This window comes from Dermacentor silvarum, chromosome 1, assembly GCF_013339745.2.
Source record: "Dermacentor silvarum isolate Dsil-2018 chromosome 1, BIME_Dsil_1.4, whole genome shotgun sequence".
NCBI lineage: Eukaryota > Metazoa > Arthropoda > Arachnida > Ixodida > Ixodidae > Dermacentor > Dermacentor silvarum.
Window position 1 is genome coordinate 326997170 of NC_051154.1, and position 27934 is coordinate 327025103.

The 27934-nt window shown below is 49.2% G+C and overlaps 3 protein-coding genes across 5 annotated transcripts in view; 2 read left to right on the top strand and 1 right to left on the bottom strand.

Annotated features, from left to right (window-relative positions):
* LOC119437340 (uncharacterized) overlaps positions 1-10167 on the bottom strand; it is a 583955-nt gene extending 573788 nt beyond the window's left edge. The window contains exons 1-2 of one of the 2 annotated variants that reach the window (XR_007464964.1): positions 10082-10167; positions 7166-7261 (exon numbers count right to left, since the gene is read on the bottom strand). Coding sequence is in view for 1 of the 2 variants with exons in the window: in XM_049660450.1 (XP_049516407.1) it covers positions 7166-7261; positions 10055-10083 (125 nt within the window). In the remaining variant the exon portion in view is untranslated. Of the gene's footprint in view, positions 1-7165; positions 7262-10054 lie in introns of both variants that reach the window. The other variant, XM_049660450.1, reaches the window with a different exon arrangement.
* The window catches only part of LOC119437342 (uncharacterized), a 528585-nt gene that overhangs the window by 365283 nt on the left and 135368 nt on the right, over positions 1-27934 (top strand). The window lies entirely within an intron of this gene.
* LOC125942285 (uncharacterized) overlaps positions 1-27934 on the top strand; it is a 342786-nt gene that overhangs the window by 157423 nt on the left and 157429 nt on the right. The gene's annotated exons all lie outside the window — the stretch shown is intronic.

Consider the following 27934-nt stretch of genomic DNA (forward strand, 5'->3'; position numbering starts at 1 on the left):
CTGAGGCCATATTTCATGTCTTATCGAAGTTGCCAGAAAAGATAACGGCGGCAGAATCCGCGTGCGCTACGGTCACGGACAGAGTTCGGATAATCGAATATAGAGCTGGCGGCTGTTCGGAATATCGGTCGTCTTTACACATTAAGTGTACGGCGCCATTGGCAGTGCCGCGACACTGTCCGAATTACAGAGCATGTCCGGATTATTGGTGTCCAATTTATCGGTCGGCGACTGTATATCCATAAATGTATCCGGTGAGAAAACGACGAATGCCATACCCCCAAGATGACACAATGAAAGCTTCGCTTTAAAACAAAGAAGTCTCGGCATTGTTTGAAAGTAGCCGTAACTCACTTTTTCTTGACCGATCCCTCTTTCTGTCTTCCATTGCTCTCAGAAATACCCACAGATGAGGTTGTGGACAGGGCCTGAGAGCCTTTAGTGCTGGAACAGACACGTTTGCTCGGTGTGTCAGGGCAGGGTCGCCTAAAAGATAATTGTAAAAAGAGTTGAATTTCTAAGCAAAAATGAAATTATGCAGTTAGAGAAAATAAAAAAGGTTAGCATTAGCAGGACTTATTTCCCTTGTTATTTTGACCAAGATGACAGGTAGACCATGTTTAAGGGCCTCCCTGTGGCACTTTTCAAACATGGTAGCTAAAACCACCTATCTGCTAGACAATGATGTCACGAACACCTGAACAAAATATAATAACCTGCATTTTTATTTGGCCTAAAAAATGCACATACTGCTGCTTCATTAGCCCTCAAGTTTCCCTACAGGATAGCGCCTCTTGGTCTATGTCATTCAATATCATACTTGGCATCAGTGCCGGCCTGGTTAGTTTAGAAAAAAATTGGGGCCTATAATGTGCATGTATATCTAAGTACACAAGCATTTTCACATTTTGCCGCTATCGAAATGCAGCCGGGACCAAACTCGTCACCTCGAGCTCAGCAGCACAACATCATAGCTAAGGTTCCGGGTTTTGGTATAAGTACCTATGAACACCAAAAATTAAACCCCGACGTGGTTTCCTCTGAATTGGCGAAAACTGAAAAACCCTGAATTTCCTTTAAATTCCGTGCCCCATTCTCTTCTATCTTTACCAGCATGACGGTTTCCAAGTATTAAGGCCACGCATAAATTTTCTGAAACAAAAAAAGAGGACATGGGAGTACCCAGGACAAGCTCCCCCCCACAGAGCCCTCTACTCGTTCATTCCACTTGAGCAGAGCGACCGGAGAAGAGGAGGCAAGTTCCTCCTCGCCCTTCAATGTTTTCCAAGCCCCAATAAACATAAATTTCGGTCCGGCATTGGTGTTAACCAACAGAGTTAATGAAAGGGACAGACAACAGCTCAGAACATGAATTAAGATAACCCCGCGGATGGAAAGATCATCTATCGTATTGGATAGAACGGGCCCTATTTTTCTCATTAAACATGGATTTGTACTTTTAATTCTTCACTAAAAGTCGTGAAAAATGACCTTTGGCGCCCTATGCGGCAAAAACATGAACCTATTTAAGAGGTCTACCACGTGACCTACCAGTGTACGCTGTTCCTGGTCTTTTTATTAATATTGAAATGCAATAACATTCTTTCTATAATAAGTTCTTTTCTAAGTTACAATTTGCAGATAAGCCTTCATTTGTAGCGAGTAGAAAGGTGGCGCTGCCTTCGCCTTCGTTTCTGATGACTTGACTTCACTCGTCTATCGACTGAATAACGACGACGGGAGCCAGCCAGCCATGACGTAGGCGTGTACTTGGGAAAAGAACGCGGTGCAGCAGTAAGAAAGGTCTGAACAGCAACGGAAACTTATTACACCAATCTATTTACCTTTAAAAGTGGCTGGAAAGGTGACAATATAGGTGGTTAACCACAGTTGCACTTTCTCCAGTGAAAGCAGGACGATGGGCGGCTTTCACAATTTGCTAGGCGGGCTATTGGCATCGCTATCACTTCTCAGCGTTGCTGGAGGAGGGACTCGGATCGCTCAGAGCGAAAAATTCTGCTTACAAAATATCCACGCACTTTTGGATGTAACCGCTGCAGGTGTAAACACTACCGAGGGTGAGCTTTTCATCGTGCCACAATAAAGTGGGTCCATAAATATTGGTTGTCAGTCCCTTTAAGGCACTCACTTTAAGTGCCCCTTGAATTTTTTTGTAGCGTTAGCTACACTGGCCTAGCCAAGCCCGTTTCGTGCGGCACATCAAGAGGCGTGCTGCGCATGCGCAAGGATCAGTGATGTCACACGGCTTGCGCACCGGAGCCACCGGAGCCAGCACCTCTCGCGCACTCCGCCGCCGCCGGTCTGCGCATTCCAGAGGAGCGACGTCGTAGCCGTGGTAGACGCACTGGCACCGGCACGCGCTCACTGTGCAGCCGATGTCTGACACTGCGCTGGAGCCGCTGCGCTTCTGACTGGCGTTTGCCAGTGTGGTATAGCCATGGAGAAGGAGAGCGCAAATGCTGCTCAACAGCGCAGAAGAACGGAGAAGCTTGACTCATCGGATACCGAAGTAGTTGCCTGGCAATTAGCGGTTGAGCGTAGGAGACAACCAGGAAAGCTAAGAATAATCAGCTGAACCTTTGCTAACGCTATGTATATCCTGGCATAGCCGAGCTAAGCCACTGCAACTTTTTTTTTATAACACTACTCCACCATTTTGCAAGATATATCCAACAATTTTGCATTTTTAACATAAACTAACAAAGTGCAAGCCAGTAACGCAGCTTGCCACAGTCAAAATGAACGAAATGCTTGCCAGCAATTCAAACTTGCCAGCAGTTCAAGCACTTTCTGTGTGGAAATGGCAGCAGGAAGGAATCAAGACTAGTTTTTTTTGTCTTTTCACTTGCTCCTCTTGCTTCTATTTTTGCACAGTGAAATATGGCGCAGCAGCTATCTGAAGATCTGATCTTTTATCTTAACAGTGGTTCAAAGATGGCATCACTGCTTCGGTGAAAAGCCATGCTACGGTGGCTAGTAGCTGTGCAATCCAAGGTGCCATGGTACCTCTCGAAGCCCGATCTTTTACTAAATTTTTGATATGAGCACACTAGAAAAGTGAAATTTTCTCAACTTCTACTTCACATTTCTTTTTAATTTTTCCCTACATGTCAGAGGAACCCCTGGGGATAGCAGGAAAAAAAAAAGGAATCAGAAACGGAATCAGTCCCTCCTCAAAGCAGTAGGCAGTCAACCGGAGCTGTAGGCCGCCACCATGGGAGGGAAGCCTGGCACCATTTCTCCAGATGCCATGTGTAAGTATTGCCTCTGGCATACTGAAAACATATCCATGAGCACACACCTTGAAGGACCTGGTGACAGCTTTCTTTTGGGAATTTTTCTTGCTGGCTGCCCACTTGGGTTATCCCCACTTTGTCGCAGTTTATTTGTAACAGCGACAGGCAGCTTTTCGACAAGGACTATTGGCCTCCTGCATATATAAAAAACGCCACGTGAATAAAAGCCCGTTTCCAGGAAACTGCACAGAGTATCCAGCAATAGTTTGTAAATAGCTAACACAGATGAAAAATATCGCAACAATCAATGTTATTCTAATTAAAACACAGGCTTACTGTTAGATGTAGACTATCTAGCCACCCCCAGGCAAAGGTCAATCCAGACAATCATGAATCCCCCCTTAATTTTTGTTTTGTTATGATCACTTATACAACAAAGGTCAACTGGAATTTTCAGGCAAACAAAGGGAGGTTCAAAAAATTACACCAAAACTCATCTCAACGATGACTGTCGTTGGCAATGCAAATAGCAATTAAGCAATGTAGCGACAGACCATATTTCTGAAGTCCCATTTATATGACATGTGTAGTCATAATTCAGAGACTTTGGTTGCTTCGGCTATATGCTACATACTCCGATATCATCCCCCCTTGCTACGGCAATCGCTTGCTAACGTCGCCTATAAGCATGGAGGCATGACGACGACTGTATTGCGCCGACACAGTGACGATGGAATGACGAAGCAGGAATGACATTGATCCAATTACAAAGGCATATAATGATGATGGTATAACGACGACTATGACAACGATGGCGTGATGACGATGGTATGACAACCGGATGAAAAAGCAAGAATCGCGATGATGGCATCACCAAGAGGGCATGACGACAACTGTATGACAATGGCTGCATGGTAGCATCTGTTTCACAATTGAATGATGACAGCATGATTATGATAGATTAACGTCGTTTGATCTACAAAGGTTGTATGACAATGTGGCGTGACGACAATGGGATGATGACACTGAAGTGATGATGATGGTGGCATGACGACAACGGCATGATAAGGGCCGGATGTCAAAGTTACAATGATGACGACAGAACAAGCACAACAGTATCCTGATGACGGTATGACAACCAATCCATGACGACGACTGTATGACGACTATGCAGCGACAACAATAGTATGAAGACTATGCAACGACAACAATAGTATGACAACGGCATGAGGACAATGAGATGAAGAGGAGTGTATGATGTGTATAAGTATGTGTATAAGTATAAGAAAAAATCTTGACCTTCTCTCGTATATTTTGTAGCAAGATAAACATTACGACGTTATAACAGCCACTGAAACGTGGCTGAGAAAGGAAGAGTCAGTTACCATATCTGGATATAAAATGACCTCAGCCACGTGCATCTAATTCTCACGGTGGTGGCATTGCCTTTTTCGTCAACGAACTCCCCTTATCTATACTACCTGAATTCACATGCAGCCTAACATATATTGAATCACTTTTTCTACAGATTGAATTCTCAGTAGTAGTCAGTGTGATTTATTGGCCACAAAACACAGCCACCAGCTGTTTTCTTTACTAACTTGAGGACATTCTTTCAGCCCCATCAAGGAGTGGCCGTACACAGGTTATAATTCTTGGGGATATAAATACAGATGCCGCGAGCGCTAGCCACAAAGAATATACTTACGTAATACAATCGTATAATTTTCGCAATCTAATCACTATGCCTACACAGGTGACCAGCACATCAGAGACCATTTTAGACCATGTCCTCACCAATATTCCTACTGACATAACAGCAGGCATTTTTAACGAGCCTGTCACCAATCACATACCAAAATTTGTCACAATAGAAGGAACGCCTATGGTAAACCATGCTGGCCACAGAACATCTTACAGAATTGATTATTCAAAAGTCCGTAATTTTTTTACTTTCAATTGGTTGGCACGAAGTTTATCACGACGATGTAGACCAAGAATTTACTAATTTAATTAATGTTATTACAGAATCCGTAAAGAACTCCAAGACTATCATCAGCAGACGCACTACGAGATACCAATTTGTCCCTGGATGACCAAGAATTTATTAGATGCACTTAAGGCAAAGGCCTATTGGTATCAAATGGAAACGCGAGCACAAAACTGCCCGTAATAAATCTGTAGCTATGTCACGTAAATGTAAGAAAGAATACTACTCCAACCTTATTCAACAAGCAGCTGGTAACTCATGGAAAACGTGGCAAATAATCAACGAAGCAACAGGACAGACTCGCGATTTCAGGAATAGGTCGGCAAACTAGTTCACGAGTCGACTCACTCAAACTCTGACCAATGCACGAGTTTGAGTAAGCCTGGCAGAGTAGAACTTTGGTGAACCTGAGTGAGCCCTAAGCAAGAAATACAGTTTCTGAGTGGGTTCCATTTATTCCACCAACCTATGGCTCCACCTAATGTGCTACATATTGTAAGCAGGAAAGTCTGGCTACTAAATTTACATTATCCACTCACTGAACTGAACAAGAACATTAAACAACAGGTCGAGAGCAGTACACCGACAGAAAAGCAGCCTCTCAATGTGCATAGCTAAGCACTGTGAAACACTGATGACTTGCATAATATGGTTGCTACCTTTCAGACCTCGCAAGTGAATGCTACTGAAGTTTTCATGGCACAAAAACGGGCCATATATGTTTTGTAGAAATGAGGCATTAAGTGTCTGTTTTAGATGCTTATAACAAATTTTTTAATGCTTAAAAATCTGGTGTTTAGTTGTTGCCTGAGGGGCAACACAATGTGACCCAGAAGTACTGCTTGTGCAAGTTGGTGCAAAAAAACGTTAAATAGTGTGAGAAACCAAAAACAGTAGGAGTACTTGCACCCAGGACCAGTGCTGGCCTTACATGTATGTGTGCCTATTCCCTTTGCCTTTTGACTGTTTAAAACTTTCAAGATGCAGAAAAATGGTGCAATTTTAAAGCGCACCTATAAGTTTCAATTTAAAGTAGGGTATGTGGCTAAGGAAGAAAGTAGGCCTAGCCGGAGGCGTTGCCTTAGGGCCCATTCACAATTGCGACTGGCGACCAGAAATCTACTCAAGACAAATGATGTTCATTCACACTAACAAATGCGACCGACGAGTCACTAAACCGAAATGTCTCTCGATATGCCGTTCACGTCTGCTTGAAATGTAATCGCCACAGAAAATAAGCGTCAGCGTATACGGACGTCCTGTTCCTTTGCATCTGATTGGTTCAGCTGTTCTGCGACTGTGCGACTGAAAAATGAGCAGTGAGCGACTAGCCCGAAACGGTCGCCTTTCGAGAAAAGCGATCATTTGGGACTCCTTGCGACCATTAGGCTACCACTGCAAATCAGAAATGTGGCCAGTAAAAAGCCATGTCTACATAATGAACCTATTTAAATAGGTACTAACATGTGACAGCAGTCTTGGCATAATGTGTGTCACCTACCAAATGACTTGCTCGCATAAAATAAGCAGAGTAATGAATTTGAAAAGCTTAAAGCGAGAAGGGTATGGAGCCCAGTCATGATCACGAACGCGTCATATCAATTGTTCACCGCAGGTATATTCAAGTTCCTTAGACTGTTACGTGTACAAGAAACTCCTGTAATGAAGTGCAAAGGCTACAATTCTTGAAAAAAAAAATGGACTAATAATTCTGTTGCGCACACCGTCACTGTTTGCAGAGTGCTCTGAATAAACTGGCAAGAAATGCCTTTTATACAGTTACTCGGGCTGTTCTGTTCGTGCATTAATGTAATGCATGAAGGCTGACAGCGCGACATGTAAAACCTCTCTTGCATACACCACATATGACTGAATACTTCACTTCAGTCTACATGGACGTTAAAAATTACAACAGTACCTTTTGGCGATGGGAATCTGCTGAAGCCCATGCTCGAACGCCCGCTGTAAATCGGCGTCGATTCGCTCCAAGAGAACATAAGGCGTTTTGTCCATGCTGCAAACCAAAGGCAAGTAGAAAGAAATTGGTGTTACAATGTATTTTGTTAACGTGTCACTTATTGTGTGAAAACGTGAGACAGCAGGGGTGCCTATCAGTTGTGCAAAACGAAGGGACAGAGTGAATGTACTGAGCAGAGATGGCAACAACTGCAGCTGTTGTCCAGAGAGACGGTTCGCTTTTACAAAACACTCGGCACCGCAATCTTCACCGAACTGGACCTGACAAAAGCGGGAGCGCGCAGCAAACTTTATCAATTCTTGACCTAGAACGGAAACTCCACGGTTCGAGGTCAGGACCAAACTGCTTTACACCAATGTAAGAAAACTAAGAACAAAGAGCAACAGAAAAATGGAAACCAAAGCGGCCACCTCGACGCCGCGAAACCCTAGTTAGCGCTGCCCCGAATACAAAAGTCGGCTCAAATTCCGTTGAACAGGCTTTTCAACTCAAATGCAATGAACATGTCAACGAATCTAAACTAAGGCAGGAAGCTTACTTAAGGGGGGACGCGGCTTTCGCATCGCGAAAAATGGCTAAAAAATCGATTTTTTGAAAATCACATTTTCAGTTTCTGTAACTCTTATTCTATCTGATTCCAAAATATCATCACTGAAAACCAAGTAGAAGTGCTCTAAAAAATTGTTGTATCAGCCAAGGTGCCAAAAAATTGCGCGGAAATCGCGAAAAAACAGCGTTTTTCAACCCACAATATCTCCGGAACGGCGCAGCCGAGCGCCGCCATCTTGGTCTCGTTGGAAAGCGCATTTCTCCGTCTTCAAATCTGCCGCTTCAGCTATCTCCTCCATACAGAAACAAGCACACAAAAAGCAAATGATTGAAGGTCGTGCCGGAGCCACCGATTGGCCGCGCCCGCCACGTGACTCCAGCGCGGTTCATCATTGGTCCGGTGCTCGCTCCGTGATGGCGTCGTCTGCTCCGCTTGTTGCGGTCGCCTCGCGAGCTCCGGACAGTTTCCGTAATCTCGACGAGTGTTAAAGCGGGCGCTACGCGGACATCGCAGTAGCGTGGCCGATTCCGCTTTTTGTGGACGTCTCAGACCCGTGGCTAAGCATTCCGAGCATCGGTGACGCGGACTTCGCGACCGAGCTTCGGGCACGGAATGCTCGGACACGAGGCAAGGATCCGAGAAGTCCGCGCGCGATGTGCTTCATCGCCGAGTCGGAGACGCCTACGCGCGAAAGAAGCATTTCGTGCGTTGGCGCCTCCGACTGCGCGACTAAGCAAATCGAGCGTCGACTCCTCGAGCCCGCGGCTAGGCATTTCGCGCATCGCTCATCGAATGTCGACTCCTCGGACCCGCGGCTAGGCACTTCGCGCGTCGGCACCTCGAGCGTCGACTCCTCGAGCCCGCGGCTAGGCATTTCGCGTGTCGGCACATCGCTCATGGAGTGTCGACACCTCGAGCGTCTATTCCTCGGACCCGCGGCTAGGCATTTCGCGCCTTGGCACCTCGGACTGCGCGATTGAGCTTACCGAGAGTCTGGACCCGCGACCAGGCATTTCGCGCATCGGCACCTCGGACTGCGCGACTAAGCTCGTCGAGCGTCTATTCCGCGGACCCGCGACGAGGCATTTCGCACATCGGCAACTCGGACCCGCGACTTGGCACATCGCGCGCCGACTCTATTATCGTAATGCCACGATATCTCGTAGCAATACCTATCATCATACCATCCCTTCAATTCATAAAGAGAACCTCATCATGAGCTTTGTTCACTAGGCCACTTGGGCTGGCACAGACACCTGGCTGCAGAAGTCAGGCATGATACAAAAGTACAGGCTGGAAAGCACCTAGCAGCTAGATTGCTGCCTATCTATCAGTGGCTCTCCTAACCTCCATAACCATTGTCAATGGAAGATGATTCAGAAGGCTGCTGAGAGCCTTCATTCAGTAACATGGTCGATTCTACCAAAAGAAAACAATGCCTCACTGACTGCACTATAGGCTGCTATCAATGAGGCAGTCTGCAGATACAACGCTAGAACTACTGTATATTTATGCCCACATAGTTCTGCACCTCACTTGGTTTGAAACCTAGGCACCATGCTCTTTGTAAGCAGCAGTAAAGAATGCCATACAAACATGAAAAAAGCAGAACGAAGGCTCAGCAGACCAGAGGCCACATGTCCAAGAAGCCCCACGTCACAAAACACATCAAAGATTACAACTTTGGTGCGTTTTAGAGAACTGAAGATAAGGTGCAACTTTGAGAGCCCTTTTCTCAAAACTGTTTTTTCGCCTTTCTGTTCAGTTTCTGGAGCTGATTTCTTCGTTACCGTTTAGCCTATTTTGATTCTGTTTTTTTTTTTTTTTTGTCACGTTCCTTGGACTACAGTGCAGGTCGAGACAGTCTCGCATTTTTATCTTGACATTTTATAAATTTATGGCGTGGCTATTCGTTCACCCCGAAAGTGTGCTTGGTGCGAAGGTAACTTGAAAAATGACTATCTAAAAAATTTGTGTTGCGAAAAAAAAAGTAAGACTGTCACGACCTTCAGCACGCATTGAGCTATGCAGTCAATACTCAACGAGCCTTCCATCATGTTTTTTAAGCTCCCTAGGCCCTCCAGAAAGTTCAAGAGAGAAAAATTCTGCTCAATAAAATGTTCTCAAGGTATCACTCTGAAACTTTTATGGAAGTATCAGGGAGACATTCTTAACAGTTGTGCCAATTTTCATCAAAATCCATGGAGAAATCGGGAAGTTGATTTTCAAAGCCACGTCCCCCCTTAAAGTGAGATGGCGGTGACACTTGTCCTGATTACAGCAGCTCAGATGCCACGGCCACACACATTGATGATGGTTTGACGCTGCGTCTGCTGTACGTCTGCCTCTCGCCGACTGGCTGGGCCGGTGGAGCTTGTCCCTAGATTTTCTGCGCACGGCACAATGGAAGACGTGATTGGTGACTGGAAAGAGCGAGTCAAAGGCGCGCATTTCAAAAGAAGGCATTGTTAAAATATTGGCGCTAGACCCGTACACAGATGCCAATGCCCGTCATGTTGATAATAAACAATAGGCTCGCTTTGGCGTCAGTAAATTGACTCCGACACTTATGTTCACACACCAAAGTAGACCGCGCTACTATTGCGTTTCACCACCTCTTCGAGCTTCTGATCTCTCCTACTCAGGGTTGGAATTTATCATTTCTTTAATTCAATTAGTAAGTACAAGTGATTTCCCCTATGTTGTCCTTGGTCTAATTGTTTGTTGGCTTCTTACGATATTGCACATATACGTAACAGTACCCTTCACCTCGTACAGTAAGAACCCCAGCACTCAAACGCTCTGTACGTGTCCGTGGTCACCAAGGCGCATCGCAGCCCCCAAAACAGCTCACATGAAGCAAGGCACAAACAGCACATTACGAATGGCTGCGATGACGCGACAATGAAGCTAATCGCTACCGGTCATATGGTCACTTCTTAAACACAAACCAGCACTGCACAATGCACATACACGTATGAGCTTCGCAGCAATGACGCGCACACACACAGCACCTAGGCACACCATACGCTGAGGTGGGCGATCGCACTGTTTTCATTCCGACACGTACTGAGTGCATATACCATGCGGAGAATGCGCATGTATGTGATGGCCTTCGCATTTGTACTGCTGGTACTGCACAAGCGAAATACGGCCCAACACACACGAAATCGCCGGTTTCATTTCTTCCGACCCTCGCGTAAAAACACATTTTGGTGTGTTGCCGTTTACGATCGCACGCACTGAAGAGGTCAGGCAGGGTCACGGTGTAAGAAGATAGGTAAGAAGATAGGTCGCGGTGTAAGAAGAGGTAAGAAGCGCTGGGGCGAGAGCGCGGCCACTTCGTGTGACCGGAAGTGACCGCCGCCGCTAGGGGCAGCACGCGTTCAGGAGGCCTTGAAGAAGCGGCACAACAGTGGATAATTTACGACCTCCGTCAGCATTTAAACACCTATACCCAAAGATATGCAATTTTTCGTTATTTAGATGCCAAATCCTGAGCAGCTAGAAGGTTTCATGCCACTTACAGTCAAAATACCGTCGTTTCAAACACGAGAGAGACGCGTCGTCTGCTCGAGCAGACGGCGCGCTGCGCTTACCGCTGGTCGCCGCGTCGGAGTCAATCGGAATGTCGGCAGAAATATAATGGGACGTTCCTCCAACCAAGTAGAGTAGTTTTAAGCAGGCGAACGACATATATTCATCTAAGTAAAGTACTTCTGCCGCGCGTGCCCATAAAAGCGCCAGCAAAGCGAGCGAAAAAGTGGCCCCCAGAACAGGTGCTGCCCCTTGCGGCAGCGGCGTGCGTAGAGTCACACTAAGTGGCCGCGCCTCGCGCCGCCGTCCGATCAACCTTCCTTTTTACACCGTGGGCAGGGTACAGCGGATTGCTGTGTTCGACGACTATCTCTGCGAGTGCTCGATAACTCCTTCCAATGATCCCCCCCCCCCCAAAAAAAAAAAAAAAAAAAACTGCCACAGGTGCCTAGGCCTCGCGCTTCGCTTCGAACCAGCGCCATGTTTGTGAGGTCGCCGCATACATGCTGCATACTGGCAAAAGTTCACGACCGCCTCTCGTGACGTCAGAGCAGCCATTTTAAGCGGACCGCGCGAGTGCGGTGCGGCTTGCGGCGATGGGCGGCTCCAGCGTGTACAGGCCATTAGCGGACCGTCTTTCTCGCTCCGCTAGCCCGCTTGCAGGTAAGCGGAGGGCGCATGCGCATTCGTGGTTCCGCTCCGCTCAGCAGCTAAGCAGAGCGTAAAAACGCTAAACTGTCTATTGACCCTTTTCGCGGCGCTCCCGTGGGCGCGGCCATGTTTGATCACGTGGTGACGCATCCATTGCTTGCCTCAGCTGCCTCCGTTGCCTCCGCATTCACAATGCAAGCGCGTGACGCCGGTGCGGCGCATTAAACCTCCGTTTCGACGCATATCGTAGACGGCGGCTTTGTGCACGACACGAAGCTTTGACCACATCTTTAGAGGACATGTAAGTGCTTTCAGAGCTCATTACGCCTTGTCCAAACGGCGCGAGCAGCGTATACGGTGCTTGTACTAAAAGCGGGGCTAGAAATGTATTCCATGATGATGGTGTGTTGTGCTTTATGGCGCAAGGGCCAGGTATGGCCAAAGAGCGCCATGACAACGAGACTGAGTCAGAAACATGACTAGCCACTGATTCAAAATGTTTGCCAAACAAAGAACGCGAAGAGCACACCGATCCCGATTTAATGTATTCCAATTAAGCTGTCGAAACTTCCCGCTCATGAATTAAATCGGGATCGGTGTGCTCTTCGCGTTCTTTGTTTGGCAAACATTTTGAATCAGTGGCTAGTCACGTTTCTGACTCAGTAAAGTTCCTCGGTGCGGCCACTATCTGATTGTTTATTTTCAGCCTAATCGCTCGCGGTTGTGCTCTGCTGCGATAGATTTGTTCTTGCTGCGCATAAAGCTTGGAATGTAAGTGTTCTGTACTTTACGGTAACTTGTAGCAAAAACGTTTTATCGTTAGTCCCTCGCTTACTCTGTGGACCGTCACGAAACGTTCAGCCTCGAACATTCGTGTCTTGTCGGTGTAGTCACCGTCACTCATGCTTCGGCACATTGGTTCAAGTGTGCGCTCATTCACTAATTATTTATATGTTGGCGATATGGTGGACGTACGTTTGCGTGCGAGTAGGCATGGATGAGTGCGAGAAGCTTACTATGCCAGTAATTGGCGCTACTTCCTTTTGTAACGAGCGGTACTCCCTCTTAAGTGCCGACGTTCCGGAGTTGAAGTGCTTTCTTTGAAGGTTAGCTATACAGCGCTGGCTGATGAATTATCGTTTTTGATCCTCGAGGAAAGCAGTGCATCGCGAAGGGCCGGCAACACAGGCAGTCCATATATGCAGCAGGGGCGTCACAGTTTGATTTTTTTTTTTTAATGTTGGCGTTTTACGTGCCAAAACCAGTTCTGATTATGAGGCACGCCGTAGTGGGGGACTCCGGAAATTTCGACCACCTGGGGTTCTTTAACGTGCACAGTTTGATTCCATTCCTTAATATGTAAATCACTATTTTTACAGCGAACTACCACACACGTCTTCCCTTTATCGTTACACATTTTGTAGCATGAATTGGGCACAGTGCATTAGCGACCACCCAGTTTGTATTTCCGACCGCCGATCGCACAGTAGCAGGGCAGAAGCAGTATCGGTTTTGTAATCGTGTGCATTCGCTGAGGCAACGTATGTCGCGCCGCCGGAAGCGCCACCTCGTTCCTGTAGCGCAAACTACTCCGCGAACACGCGACAGAGGAAGGCGGCCGGAAGCGCACGCTCTTCGTTCGCGCGCGAGGAACGGGGAGGAGGCGACAGAGACGAGAGGGAGGGGGAGGGGGGACGGTGCGTTCTGCTTACGCGAATGCCGCTCACGGAGTCTATCTTGAAAGCTATCTGCGACGCGGCTGAAGTGTGCGCCCGCGGCGGCCTCACAGAGTAACATACAAGGATAAGAGAGGACACTTCCATAGGCGCCAGCGGCCGATTTTGGTTCGCAGCGCACCTAGCGGGTGTGTGGAATCTACGCAGACTAAGATTCGGACCGCAGGAAACTAATCTCGAAGGCTATCTCCTGGCGATTAGAAAACGTACACGGCCTCCAAGATTGCTTCCGTGCGAGTGCTCGTCCCGGAGGCTATATTATTGCGATAGCAATTATATGGACACTTCAACCGGATTTCTGCCGTCGGCGTCGCCGTCGTCGCCGTGAGGTTCCGTATAGATAAAATCTTCGCCGCGCGCCGTATGCCCCAGCGGAAGCGTGCGGGGACGCGCGCTATCACGGAGAGCGAACGCACTCATCTTCGACGCGAAAGCAAGGAAGCGGAAAGCCAGCGCCGGAGGGAGCAGGAGGGGGGGGGGGGGGGCACTTCTCTGCCAACAACCGAGATCGTCGCTCGTCCGCACAGTCTCTTATCTCCACACGGCTCTGACCATTATGCACTGTGCATTCGCCGCTCAGTTTCTGTTGAAGCGATAGACCGCACGTACCTTCGCCCGCTGCAGCGTATGGGCTTGCTGCCAGCGTTTTGACAGTCGTTGTCTGCAGTCGTTCAGTGTGATCTATTCATATTTGTGCGCGCTCACACCACGCTTGTTCATTCAGTTAGTAATAGTCGGGCAACATTTTCCAACGCACGCTACACATGTAGTGCTGCCCGGATCGGCAGTGCAGCGCTACAGGTGTGTCCCTTCGCACGCGCTGCCCACGGGAAGCGCTTCTCATCAACACCACCGTTTCACACGCGCCTTCTCGTGGTCATCGAGTCTCTCTACATGCCGGTCTACTTACGCCGCAGCACACCTGCTTACTTAATCAGCTCATGTTTACTACAATTTATATTGCTACCAAAGCCGCTCACCTTACTTCGTATGACATTGCTGTGTTGCTATCGCATTCATTGCTTCGTCCTTAGGGCGAAACTGACATTTTTATGGCTATATTTTGATTTTTTTAAAGCGTTGCTTGCATGCATCGAGTAGCTTCGTGTAAGCTGTACCGCCAGAGCAGCAAGCACACGATGCCACTGTGTTTATGCAGGCACTTTAAATGTGTTTAAATGTGTTTATGCTGGCCGCAGCCTATAGTTATACGAAAACGGACTCTCCGTGTGCCGTGGGACGTAATGCTGGAAGCAGAAGACATCGGCGACACCGATCCGGAGGGACCTAGCTCAGCCTCGCAAAAAGCGTCACCGTCGTTACTGCTGCGTCGTGGGCTGCCATGAACAAGGCCAGAATCCCAACATCAGATTCTACCGTTTTCCTTCAAGGCCTCACGAAGTGGAGCGTCGGGCGCGCTGGGTAAGCGAAATGGAAGACCGACATAGCAGCAGGCATGGCTGGTGATTCACGATTCGAGACCCGGCCACAGCGACAATTAACAATTCGGCCGGTGCGAAGTGTTGAAGTGACCAGGTGTGTGCAAATGACCACAAATGGTCGGGCTGATTCGGTGACAATTCACTAGTCCACTACGAGCAGCACAGGTTAGAGAGTTGAATGTGCTCATCCTTGACCTCAAACCAGCACGTTGAGGCAGCACTTGCAGCAAGGTAGTATTGATTACAGCACATCGATGTTCGAGCGCTGTCATTAAAAGCTACATCAAGCGAGCAGCGCACGAGCTGCAGCGCGATTCGTACGTATACGTAGTACACTCGGCCACAAAATATTGCGAAGGGCGCGAGCGCATGGCAAAGCGGTCTTCCTCTCCTTCTAGCGGCGCACCCCTGATGTCGAGACCGACACTTGCGCGCATGCGCGTCGTACTGCAAGCGTGCATGATCCCGCGCTTGCGCTTTGCGCGCCGGCGCAAAACCTCTTTGCCTTGTTTGAATACAAATACCAAGATTCTTTTTCAACATGAAACCGCAAGTTGCATTTTCCAAGGATCTGTGAGCATTAATTGGGCCTGCTTATTTAGTGTCCTTGTTTATTCACACAATAAGTCCTTGTAAGCACTGCTGTCTCCATAACGTTCCTTGGTTTTCCTACGAGTACTCCACTTGTGTCAAAGCCTTTACTGCCGCACCTGAACACTAAATGTGCAATAGAATAATATCCAGAGCAGAAAATATGTGATGTAAATTTAAGCATATCTCCCGGTCGCAACAACGCAGTTCTCGTTTCTGCGCTGCGCCTCTTCGTGGCCAATCTTCGTTCTTTTTCTTTTTACGAACGGGGCGTTCTCCCACAGAAGAGTGTGGCAAAAAAGGCGCTTTATTGAATGATAGGCAAGATGAAAATAAAGTTATTTCCGTTATATCAGCTAAGTTTTTTTTCCCCCGTCGAAGCCGCTACAATGCTAATCGCAAGAGGGGCACCTCGCGGCGACACTGGCATATTGTCGGCGCTACAGTGCACTAGAATATTCTAGAACACTATAGTCGGTGCGCAAGGAACAAGAGCGGAAACACGCACGCTTGCAGTCACGCAAGGACGCGCATGCGCGCAAGTGGCGGCGCCCCCCGCAATATTTTGTGGCCGAGTGTACGTTACTGCGAGCTTATATGCATTGCATCACTTATTTATCAATTGCTAAAGGGACAGATGGCCGCTACTACAGCGCAGGCATAATTACTGGTCTAGCGGCATGCAGTCAACAAAGATTGCAGGAGACCCGCCGTTTCGCGGCATGTCGAAAGACCGCTGCCGTCGCGGCGCGTACCGTCGTGCGCTCGAGCAGTTCCGTACACACGTCTGCTTATCGCTGCTGTTAATTCATTTATAGAAAGCATTTCCTCGCGTTTGTGCGCCTGAACCTAGCAGCGTGCAAACCTTACCTGAAGTTCAACTACGCACGTGCGTGACTCGCTTCACTTGCGATTGACACCGCGCTAAAACTTGGCCGCTTATTCTTGAACGGCGTACACGTATTCGGCGTTGCATAATTTCTTGCCATTACGCAGCATGCCATCCATGCAAAAATCTTCGGCGCCCGATATTCGCTGCAAGCCGTGGTACAACACAACCGAAAATGGCGGGTCCATATTGTAAACGTGCTTCGCGAAGCAGACGACTGAGCTTGGTACTACCCAGTCTCGGATCGAGGCCGCGTTTTAGCACCATTTTTGCAGCGCCCCCTGGGCAACGCAAGAGCCCCATTTACATCGCCAATTTCTAGGCATACATGTCCGTTCCTTTTTTCTTTCATTCGCTGCGAAAAGAAAACAGTTCATGAATTCATTCAAACAAGTTAGGCCACTGCGAGTTACAGCACGTTGTCAGGATCGCCAAGTTGCTTCAAAGGAGAATATTTTTACCGCCGTAACACGCGTGATTTAAGCACGAAGTGCCGCTGCATGGTTACGCGCCAAGTCGTAATTATTTTAGAGGCTAAAAAATCATTTTACTTCACCTGATAATGGCCGCTGTTTTCCGTCCAGCTAACTACTCCACACTGAAGAGCGAAAAAATTACAGTAACCGCCTTTTCAACTCAGCGTTACGACTTCGATCCTGAGTCTAGAGACTGCTCTCACACATGATCCTCGCTAAAGCCCTATTTTAGTTTGCCTTTTGTAGCACCGATTCAAAACACAAAAGCCCAGGATTTACTTGCGACGGAAAAATAAACTCACCACGATGGCACCAGAACTACACAATAAAAGAACACCTCAGGCCTCCGCATAACCACTAAAGTTGTGCAATTATCGCAATTATCATGATGCTGTAAAGTATATGACGCGACAATGAGTATTTGCTAAGGATTTTTTTTTTTTTTGCTTTACTAAGGGATGTTCACGCAACCTCGATCAGGCTGCGTGATATCAGAGATTGCGGGGCGAACACATCGCGACAAGTCGCTTAAGCGCAGGCATCCCCCCCCCCCCCCCCCCGTATCCCTTCAACAACTTCTAATAAAAGGACAACTTGCTCCCTGTGCTCTACTCGAAACACAAAACGACTACAAATCCGCCTTTTTCACGGCCCGACGGCCCATGCGGCCCTGGCGGATTAGTCGCGAAACGTTTTGGAAGGGTCGCGCGCGCGGCCGTGCGGCCCCATCTGGGGGAAACGTCCCCCGAAAAAAAAAAAAAAAAAAAGCGCTCGGACGCGCGCTACTTACAACTCGTGCCGTGTACCGCGTTGAAACTCCACTGGTAGCTCGACGTCAGTGCAGTACTGAAAGTGTGCGTATAGCGTAAGACTGGCTTTGGTACTGCGACGGGCTTTCTTGTCGACGGCACCGATAAAATCACCGTGCCTATACCATCGTTCGACCGAAACCCGCGCGATAGGCCGTCGAACCGATAACGCGATAGCCGCAACGCCTTCGTTGGTATATATATAAATAATCGCGCTCAAATTGAGTCAAAACATGCCTACGAAGTTGAAAGGTTGAAATGCGCAAGGCTTCGACCCTCTCAAGCCGTGCACATGAAGTTTGAGCGAATGTTGATTTCAGCGAAGCTTAGGCCTGGCTCCGTCGAGTTCGTGCACCCGCTACCGGCGGACTTGTACTGAAAAGTAAGCAAGTTAGGACGAAGGAAACTGCTTTTATAGTTCAGTTCTGGCCTTAGCGATTTTAAATAAACTACTCTTCGCTTCGCACGGCGCGTACACAATAATCTGCAAGCGGCGACACAGCGCTGTGCCCAACGGCTGTGCCAACATCTGTAGGTCACCTTCCCGTAGGCTGCCACTCGTATTCGCAACGTAGATGGGTCGGTTTGTACGTGTTGGTATGCTCACGCATTTCTTAATTCCTGAGATATACTGTTTATCTCTGCGTCAAACGCGAAACAAGAGACGTACGGTACATTCGGTACAGCAGCATAAACAGCCGCCTCGCTCAGTTATATACCAACGGTGTCAGCGAAGGCATCCGCGTTTTTGCGGGAGAACAACACGGCCTTTAAGTGAGCGCTTATGTGAGCACATTTTTCTCTAATAATGCTTTATGACACGCGCAAACTAAGTACGATGAAGTTAAAGAAAATCGAGAATCAGTAATAAATTAACAGCCCGATATTTGTAACTGGATCACAGTCGCCGTTGAGTAGCTCAGGCGCTCATACTGACTCGTCTCACGGTGGAATAACGCGACTCATATGAGCAGGTATGTGTGTTTTATTCGACTTTTTTTTCACATCAGCAATGCACCTTTTCCCAATGTTTGACGCTAACAACGATCTGTGGCTGTAGATGTCGATGTACACAAGGGCACCGCTTTGCTAAATCCGACGCGGAAGGCTGCGCGGTCGAAAACTTCTTATGCAAAATGTCTAAAGAATATGCAAAAAGAATTGAAAGAAAAGCGAGGTGCAAGTGCAGGAGTCAGCGACAACAAACTCCAAAGCAGCCGCACCGGCAGAGGGTACTCAGCGTACCTTTATAGGCCACACTATAAACAAAACATCGCTATCACGCCTGCTCACCCTATATATATAGTTGGTGAGTGCTACATGGCTTCCAGGAACGACGTGCTGCCCCGCAGAAGCCATTAATAATTATTCGCGATCCACGAAATGCAGAACCGATGCGCACTCAACAAGGGCGCAGGTTCACAAATCAACCGGCGAAAGCCCCGGCACCCTACCAAAACGTTTCGGGTGGCGTGTGGCAGAGGGCAGCACAGGAAAATGAAAAAGGCGGATTGGCATGACTGCGGCGAACAAAGGGGGGGGGGGCAACGTTCACACATCGCGCGCTCGACATGGGCATTGAGTGACGATATGACGTAAATGGCGCAAGGGTAAATGCTTCTTTGCGTCGTCAAAAACAGCAGCCCAGCGTTTACGGCCGCGCTACAAGCACGGAAGAAGTCATCTCTAAAGATATGCGAACACTACGCACACATACGTATGTAGTACCTCTAGCTTCTGGGATTCGCGTACGTCCGACGTATGTACTATCAGCCAAGAAAGTAAACGGACCACGGCTCCGGCGGCCGGAGCGGCTTCCTGGCCACAACGGGGCGCTGCTGTCTCGCTCCGCGTAAAGTTCCTATATAGAAAAGTACCGCCATCCTTTGATAAACGCCGCTTCTCTCTCTCCTGTATCTCCGATTGGACGATGATAGCGCGCGCTTTTCACTTTATATTTCGTTTTTTTTTCCGCCTCACGTTGAAAGTCCTCTGCGCAGCCGCAGTCGCCGGCGGCGCGCGCCCGGCCTGAAAGCTTTAACGTGACTTTCTAGGTGCGCCACCGTCGACTTGGCTTTCGCAAGCAAAAAGTAAAGAAAAAAAATCTGTCGCAGTTTCACCCGAAAGGCGAAGCACCCATTGCGATAGCAAATTAGTAGAGAGCTATATGGAGTAAGGATAGTAGTTTTATCAGCTGTACAAACTTGGACATGCAGCAGCACCGGCAACACACAGAACTGTTGTCGACGCCGTCGGCGTTTTGCCAGCCTCTGGGGGCGGCTCGGCCCGTGCTCCCTTAAGGGCGGCGGCACTGCCCTTAAGGGAGCACGGCGCAGAACGCGGGTTTGTTCTCCGCCGTGCGTTCACTCCCCGTGAAAGCGCGCGTCCCTCGAGCCCTTTCACTCGCACATACAGCGTTCGGCGACGATTTCATCGCCTTTGACGTCCTACGGAACCTCACGGCGACGACGGCAGAAATCTGCTTTGGAGTGTCCATATAATTGCTATCGCAATAAAAGCAAGCGCTTTAATAGAGGAGGCGGCGGAGGAAAGAGTAGATGGCGGTACTTTCCTTAGCTCCGCGCGCTTGGGTCGAGAGTACCGTGGGTGGCGTTAAGGCTCATTCACACCGGCGACCAGTCGCAAATGGTCGCTTTTCTCTAAAAGCGACCATTTTGGGCCAGTCGCTCACTGCTCGATTTTTCAGTCGCGCGACGATGGTCGCAAAGCTGCTCAGCCAATCAGCGCCGCGCCGAAAGTGATGTGTGTCATCGTCCACGCCAAATGCAATGTCCGCGTCACGATATGCAGGCTACAGGCCGGTAATTGGTGTCTTGTGATTCTGGTACGCAGCAGTTGCATCAACGTGTCGAATGTACGCGGTCGCATTCGCTGGAAGCTAAACAGAAGGAAAAGAAAGCACAACACAAACCCTTTTTCCAGCTGCCGTTCGTTGGACGAGCACGCCACCCAAAGGTGAACAGCGGGTGAACAGCTTTGCTTTAATATTATGCACTGAATAACACGCAATGCGAACTAGAAATTACAACTTGTTCTCGATAATACTCGTTGTCATGCGCACAAAGTTCGGGCAGGAGGCGGCTTGCGTGGCCGGTCACTTCACGCGAGCGGAGGAAAGGGCGCACCCACGAGCGTCGCCTTCGGAGGCTTCCCCGCTGCCACAGCTGACACTCCGGCCGGCGGAGCACATCAGCACAGGGACGACGTCTTACTGTTCGCTCGAATCAGAATACAGCCATCGCTCGAATCAAAATCCATGGCTGTTGCCGGAACGCGAAACTAATTTACACAGTGCCAGCGAAGTGCGCACTAACTGCGTAGATCCCTAGAATTCTCGCTGAAGAACGAGCATGTCCGAGATTGCGACTTGCCGGTGTGAAGATCAGTCGCCTTCGGTCGTTTTTGTTCGCGAGTCGCAAATGGTCGCGCGACCTCCTCAAGTCGCCGGTGTGGATGAGCCTTTAAGCTTCTCTCGCGCTGTGTCTTGTCACGCTTGATAAAATGTCTAGTGCGTTGTTCGGTTGCTCTGCGGTTGCGATGAAAGGGACCGTGCATAGCCGGTATTCAACATATGGGGCTGTCGCGCAGAAGCCCACGGCCGCAGGGAATGAAATCCCGGCACTGTGAAAGAACGAAGACCTGCTCTGCTTTTTTTTTTTTTCTTGCCTATATTGACCTTATCTTGCACACTAGTGTCTGTCGCCTACGTCCCGTGCTGCTCGACTTTAGGCAACATTGCGCAAGGCGCCGTCACCGCGGGAGTCAATCCGGAGGCAAGCCGACTTAGCTACGGCCACCATTCCTGCGTCGCTGATTGGTCACGTCGGCTTGCGGCAGCCGGAGAACGTCGCAAAAATGGATCTTGCATCCATTCTCCGCACGGCAAGGAAACCTTGACGGGTGCGAGCACCACCGCCCGCGCACGTCAGCCTGAGAACGTCAAACGGTGCACGGCAAGCCGCCGTGCCGCTAACGTGAACATGCATTTTCCCACAGGCGTGAAAGAGCGCGCGTCAGCCGCCGCTGCGGCGCACTGCGCAATGTTGCCTAAACTCGAGCAGCGAGGGATGTAGGCGACACACACTATTATAGTATGAAAGATTAGGTCAATATAGGCAAAAAAAAAAGCAGGTCTTTGTTCTTTCACAGCGCCGGGGTTGGACTCCCTGCGGCCGTCGGCTACTGCGCGCGACAGCGCCATGTGTTGAATACCGGCAATGCACGGTCCCTTTTATCGCGACCGCCAGCCGCAGAGCAACCGTTCGACGTACATTTTATCGAGCGTGACAAGACACAGCGCGAGAGTGAGGGAGAAGCTTAACGTCACCCACGGCACTCTCGACCAAAGCGCGCGGAGCGAGACAGCAGCGCCCCGTTGTGACCAGGCAGCCGCTCCGGCCGCCGGAGCCGTGGTCCGTTTACTTTCTTGGCCGATAGTACCTTAGACTAGAGTGTACGTACTAGACAATCCATATTCTAGTACACTCTACTTTAGACACAAAGAGCTTCCCAAATGGGGCGTCAGTGCCCACTGGTTCGCCGCGCCGGCAGCCAGCGTTGGAGCGTAAAAAACTTGCGCATGGCCCAGCGCGCGTATTGTCGCCAACAATCGTCCACGCCATTGCAGTGCGCTAGCAGAGCTCACTTAGCAAAGCCGGCACGCCTACGGACAAAGGCACACAAAACGAGCAAAGAACCTGCGTAGTCCTGAAACGAGACACTCGTGGAAAGTAGCCTGCACCGTATTTCACTTCGATGCCGCCTTCGCGAAGCTGTCTGCTTTGACGTCTTCGTGAGAATTGGAACGGGATTTAAGATGGCCGTTGCCCGCTTCGCCGTCTACGGCGAATATTGGAACGCAGCCCATGCCACCAATGTGCGGCGCGGCAGCACACACCGGCGCGCATCGAAATGTCGTGATGCTCCAAGTGAACGAGCACGACACTAGTGTTGTCAAATACACTTTAAGTACAACAGACACCGTACCGTACACACCGCAAGTAATAAAATGAAAGATCGAAATAACTCGCCTGCGGTGAGCGAAAGCAAGGCGCCAGAGAGGAACGACACGCACGACGTCGTGCGAACTCAAAACTATATCATAGAATAAAGAACCAACTGACTATGTCGCGTCTAGTGCCACGACGAGAGACGCGAAACCACGCAGCAAACCGGTCGACTAGCCAGGTTTTGAGAGCTCACTAGAATGAAGAGACGGTGATCGCGTCACAATGTAGCAACGTGTGCCGCTAACAAGGGCGAACACAACTCTATGGCGAGACTGCTTAGAGCACCAATACGAACACTTGCCTGATGGTTGTCGGACGTGGCCGCACCAGCGAGACGCTCAATTTGCCACACAAGGCACGACCAACTTGAACTGAAGCACAGTGCAAGCAACGACAAAGTTCAAGGAGCAGCCTTTGTTCAGACAGAATTCACAACTAGAGATGTGCGCCGAGACGACTGCGCGCCGCCGCTGACTTCTTGTGGCGCCGCTATGCCGCCGCCGCCGACGCAAACTGATCGGCGCGCCGCCGCCGCCGCCGTTTTTTCTCGGCGCGAGCGGCGCGCCATTTAAGTAAGAATAAAGTTTTTTGTTTTAAAGTAAATCCAGCTTCGTTGGAGATTTGTGTTGTCTTGTTTATTCTTTTCCCTGTCTCAGGCATAGTACCATGTCAAGTAAGGGAGCAATGAAGCAACACAAAACAAACAAAAGCAACCGTGCTCTCCGCGAGTCTGCGCATGCGTGTCCTCACCAGTCAGCGCAACGTGGGATGGTGGGATTCCGAAACTCCTCTTTCAAAAGCGCCATACGGAGCGACGAGAGGGAACTGCGGCCTCAGAACGTCGGAATGACGGCTTGACAGTCGTGGTTGCTGTGGTTGCGGATAGAATTGGCGATATGTCTGAAAACAGCATCAACGCGAGAGATGCAACTTGTTGCGAGATAGAAATTTCTGGCCCCGATGTGTTTAAGATGCCGGTTGGAAGTTTTCGCATTATTCCGTTGCATTCGAAGGTGAAGTCTAGTTTTGTTTGGAAATACTTTGGACACTTAACATACATCACTGGGGGAAAGCAGAAGACAGTTGGGACGGACTACTAGTGCAAGAGCTGCTTGACCAAGTCATTAAAGGAGGACGCCTTTCGAATCGTGAGTAGAGCGCCGTTGGTTCTTATAAAACTAAATATTGTAACGACGTGGGATCGACGAGGACGCGGAGCAGCACCTTTGGATTGCCTCGCGTTCCTTTGGGGCCCCGCGATAAGAGTTTTGTCGAATAGGTCGGGCATCGACATCAGTAATGATGCGATGTTTGGTAAGTGGCGTTTGACCAACTTTGGACGCAGATGAGAAACAGCCCTGGTACTGGTTGATGAGCTCAAGAAGGCGGTCTCGCTCAACGGCCGTTAACGTCGAACTAACGTCTACAATAGGCGCAGCTGTGGGGATCGTAGATGTCGTCTCCTGCGCTAAGTTGCAGTCTTCTGTCGGTATTACTTCTTCGAAATAAGCGACAGCAGTGCCTCTCACGATGTGTCGACGCTCCTTACTAAAATTCGTCAGCAAGAGTCGCGCGCTGCCGTCGATTACATTAATAAGTGCTCTGGCAATGGATACGCCGCAATTCAGTGCTAGCGCATTGATGTGTTCAGCGACTCCAGTCCCATTCTGCAAGCTGTCACAGTGCACGGGTACGAGAGAGCAACTCCGCGGCTAAAGTATCACGTCGTCTGCAGCTATACGTAAGCGACGTTGTGGATGCTCCTCATGCGTGACATTATCCGAGTTCGTTGCAAAGGTGACGCTTCTGTCGCGGATGTTAATCACGGCACCATACTCACGCAGGAAATCCATCCCCAATATAAGTTCCTTGCAACACTCAGAAAGAATGACGAGGGTGGCGACGAAGGTTGAACCGGCGATTAAGAGTCGGGCTGCACATTTCCCAACAGGTGTCATCAACTGACCTCCGGCGGTTCGTATGTTGGGTCCGTGCCATGGCGTCTTCACCTTCCTTAGTTTGTCGGCGAGCTGTGCGCTTATAATTGAAAAATGGGAGCCAGTGTCAACAAGAGCGGCTACTTGGTGGCCGTCAATGCGAATGATGAGGTCGGCGCTGACGACGTCAGTTACGTCTTTCGTAGTTGAGTCCGTCGTATTCGTCGTTGCATTCGCTGTCTTCGCCGTATTCGTCGTTGCATTCGTCGGAGTCTTTACATCGTCGTACGTCGATAATGGGGGATATGGCGAACTTCGAGTACTGGCAACCTCACCCCCGGAGGTCGCTGCGTCTAGTTTCCCCGTCGCGGGCTAGGAGACCTGCCCCTAGTGACGTCGGCAAAACTGCGACGAGTCGGTGAATTGTAGCGCGCAGGTGATGGCGAAGGAGAACGTGATCGGGGAGTCGTCGTATTTTGCGGCAGGTCGTTCACAGGAGCGTCGTAGGCGCGTCGACCATCATACGGAGAATAGTAGTTGGCAGGAAAGCTTGGGTATTGGGTGGCGCGATAGTTGTTCCATTTGTGGCAAACACGATAGACGTGTCCAGCTTCGCCACAATGGTAACACACTGGTCGGCGATCGACGGTGCGCCACAAATCGGTTTTCCGACGCTGATAGTTTGGTGGCAACTCTCCATGGAGCCAAGGATTGGCGTGCGTGTGTCGAAGATACGACATTGTTTGTGGTGGCGTGATCGGCGAGGTCGGTGGAGTCGACGGGGGTGACGATATCGACTCTGTTTGTAGCATAGGTGATGGTCTAGTTGCGGGTGTCAACGGCGTCGAAGTTGCGTTGGCTGGACGGCGAACAGCCTCCGCATAAGTAAGGCGCCGCGGCGCGTTACCACAGTCTGGCGATGAAAAAGCTTGCCGGACTTCTTCCCGGACCACATCAGCTACCAAAGAAACCGTTGGCGCCGGTTCCGCACCCGTAGTCACAAATCCGAGCTGCCGAAGCTCTTCTCGCACAACCTCTCGGATAATTTCACGCAGAGGCTTGTCGTTACTTGGAGCCAGAACGGAAGTGTTCGCCGCCGAGTTACTCATGTCATGCTGGCGGTATCGTTGCTGCAGGGCCCGTTCAATGGCTGTGGCCTCTTTTGTGAACTCCGCCACTGTAGTCGGTGGATTTCTCACAAGGCCGGCAAACAGTTGTTCTTTCACTCCCCGCAAGAGATACCGCAGCTTTCGCTCCTCTGGCATGTCAGGGTCTGCTCTACGGAAAAGACGGGCCATCTCTTCCGAGAACATAGCAACGCTCTCATTGGGTTTTTGAATTCGGATTTCGAGGAGACGCTGCGCATTTTCCCTCCTGTCGATGCTCGTAAAAGTATCCAGCAGCTGTGTGCAGAAGTCGTCCCAGGTGGCAAAGCTTCTCTCCCGGTTGACGTACCACGTACGAGCATTGTCCTTCAGATAGAAATAGACGCTCGAAAGTTTGTCCACCGAGCTGGTCACATGGTTGTACTTGGCGACGCCGCGCTCGAACTGATCAAGCCAATCTTGGACGTCTTCAAAGGCCTCACCATGAAAGCTCTCCGGAACCATAGGGTTCTGCAGGGTTACTTGCGTTGGAGCCGCGGTGGCCATGGTAGTTGCAGGGGGCGAACGATTTCTTGAGGTTTCTTGCAGGGGACCGGACTCGGGCGCTAGGCCTAGTAGGCGGCGACTGAACCGGTGGAGCGGTGTTTCGATGCGCAATGGCGATTCCGGGCTCGATCGTTGGCTCCGCGAAGGGGTGCCAAGCATCATGGATGGAGAATACCCAGCACCTCCACCAGTGTAACGACGTGGGATCGACGAGGACGCGGAGCAGCACCAACAAAGACACTTTATCAGTCGCAAAGAAAAACCAACAACGTCTTCTTCGTCTCCACGCTGAACCTAAAAGCCCGCGCTGCTTCAACCTTGTCACCACTGGCACATACCCGCGGCAGTATAGTTGTTCCAATATGTTGGTCGTAGCCGTTTCATCATTTCATTGTGAGAGTTTAAATATTCGCCTGTTCCCACCGCAGCTGCAAGGTAAAACGCTACGCGTGCGCAGTACGCACGTCGAACATGCAGAGACGCTTGATGGATGTTCACAAACTGCAAGACGACTGCAAGAAGGGGGCAGCCGCGACGGTCAAGGATTATTTCCTTGATAACTACAGCCTTTGCAAATCTTGCCTCTGAACGAAATTGTTCGATCCAATCATTGTTTTGTTCCCAGTTTGTTTGTTTCCTAAATAAAAATATTTCTACATCTCTGCTGCATGGTGCTCTTTCTTTGGAACATTCATTTGAAAAATGAAATGCAACGACACCGATAGTTGCACTGAACTATAAAACAGTTTTGACGTGCAGGTTAAAAAAAAAAACATTTTTTATTTCCCTGAAATAATTGTGCATCCGAGCAATGCCTGCATTTCTACTAATCCGCACTTGGTTCAATCAACCCGGTGATGACGAGTTATCAAATTCAGCAAAATTCGTTTTGAACCGCATCATAACATATCTCAGCTGAAAAACACTATTCACTTGAAGCAAAAAAAAAAAAGTATTTTGATTCATTTTTCTTCCGGGAAAAAGGCCGTTATAAGAAAAGTTACTTAAGCGAAGGGTCACTAATATTCAGAACATGTGATTTCACTTACTGTCTCGTCGGGGATGTGTGTTGTAGCATCTGGTGATTGGTTGACAGCTTAGACTTGAACCCAGCAATAGATGGTCATAGAAGAGGTCTGTTCTATATATTTATTTCTTTTTACATATAGCATTCAGGACAAATGGAAGCAAGATTAACATATCTAGAGAGTGTCACGTGCACCGGTGCTGGCTTAGCAATTCTAGACGAATTCACTGACTATTTGCTCAACGGACCAATATCTCATATAAACCGAGGCATAGCAAAAAATAAAACAATTGCGACTACGTACGACGCAAAAAATAAGCAAGGTTCGGCATATTCATGAGGAATGAAATGTACAAACACACTTTACGCGCCTTCAGATATG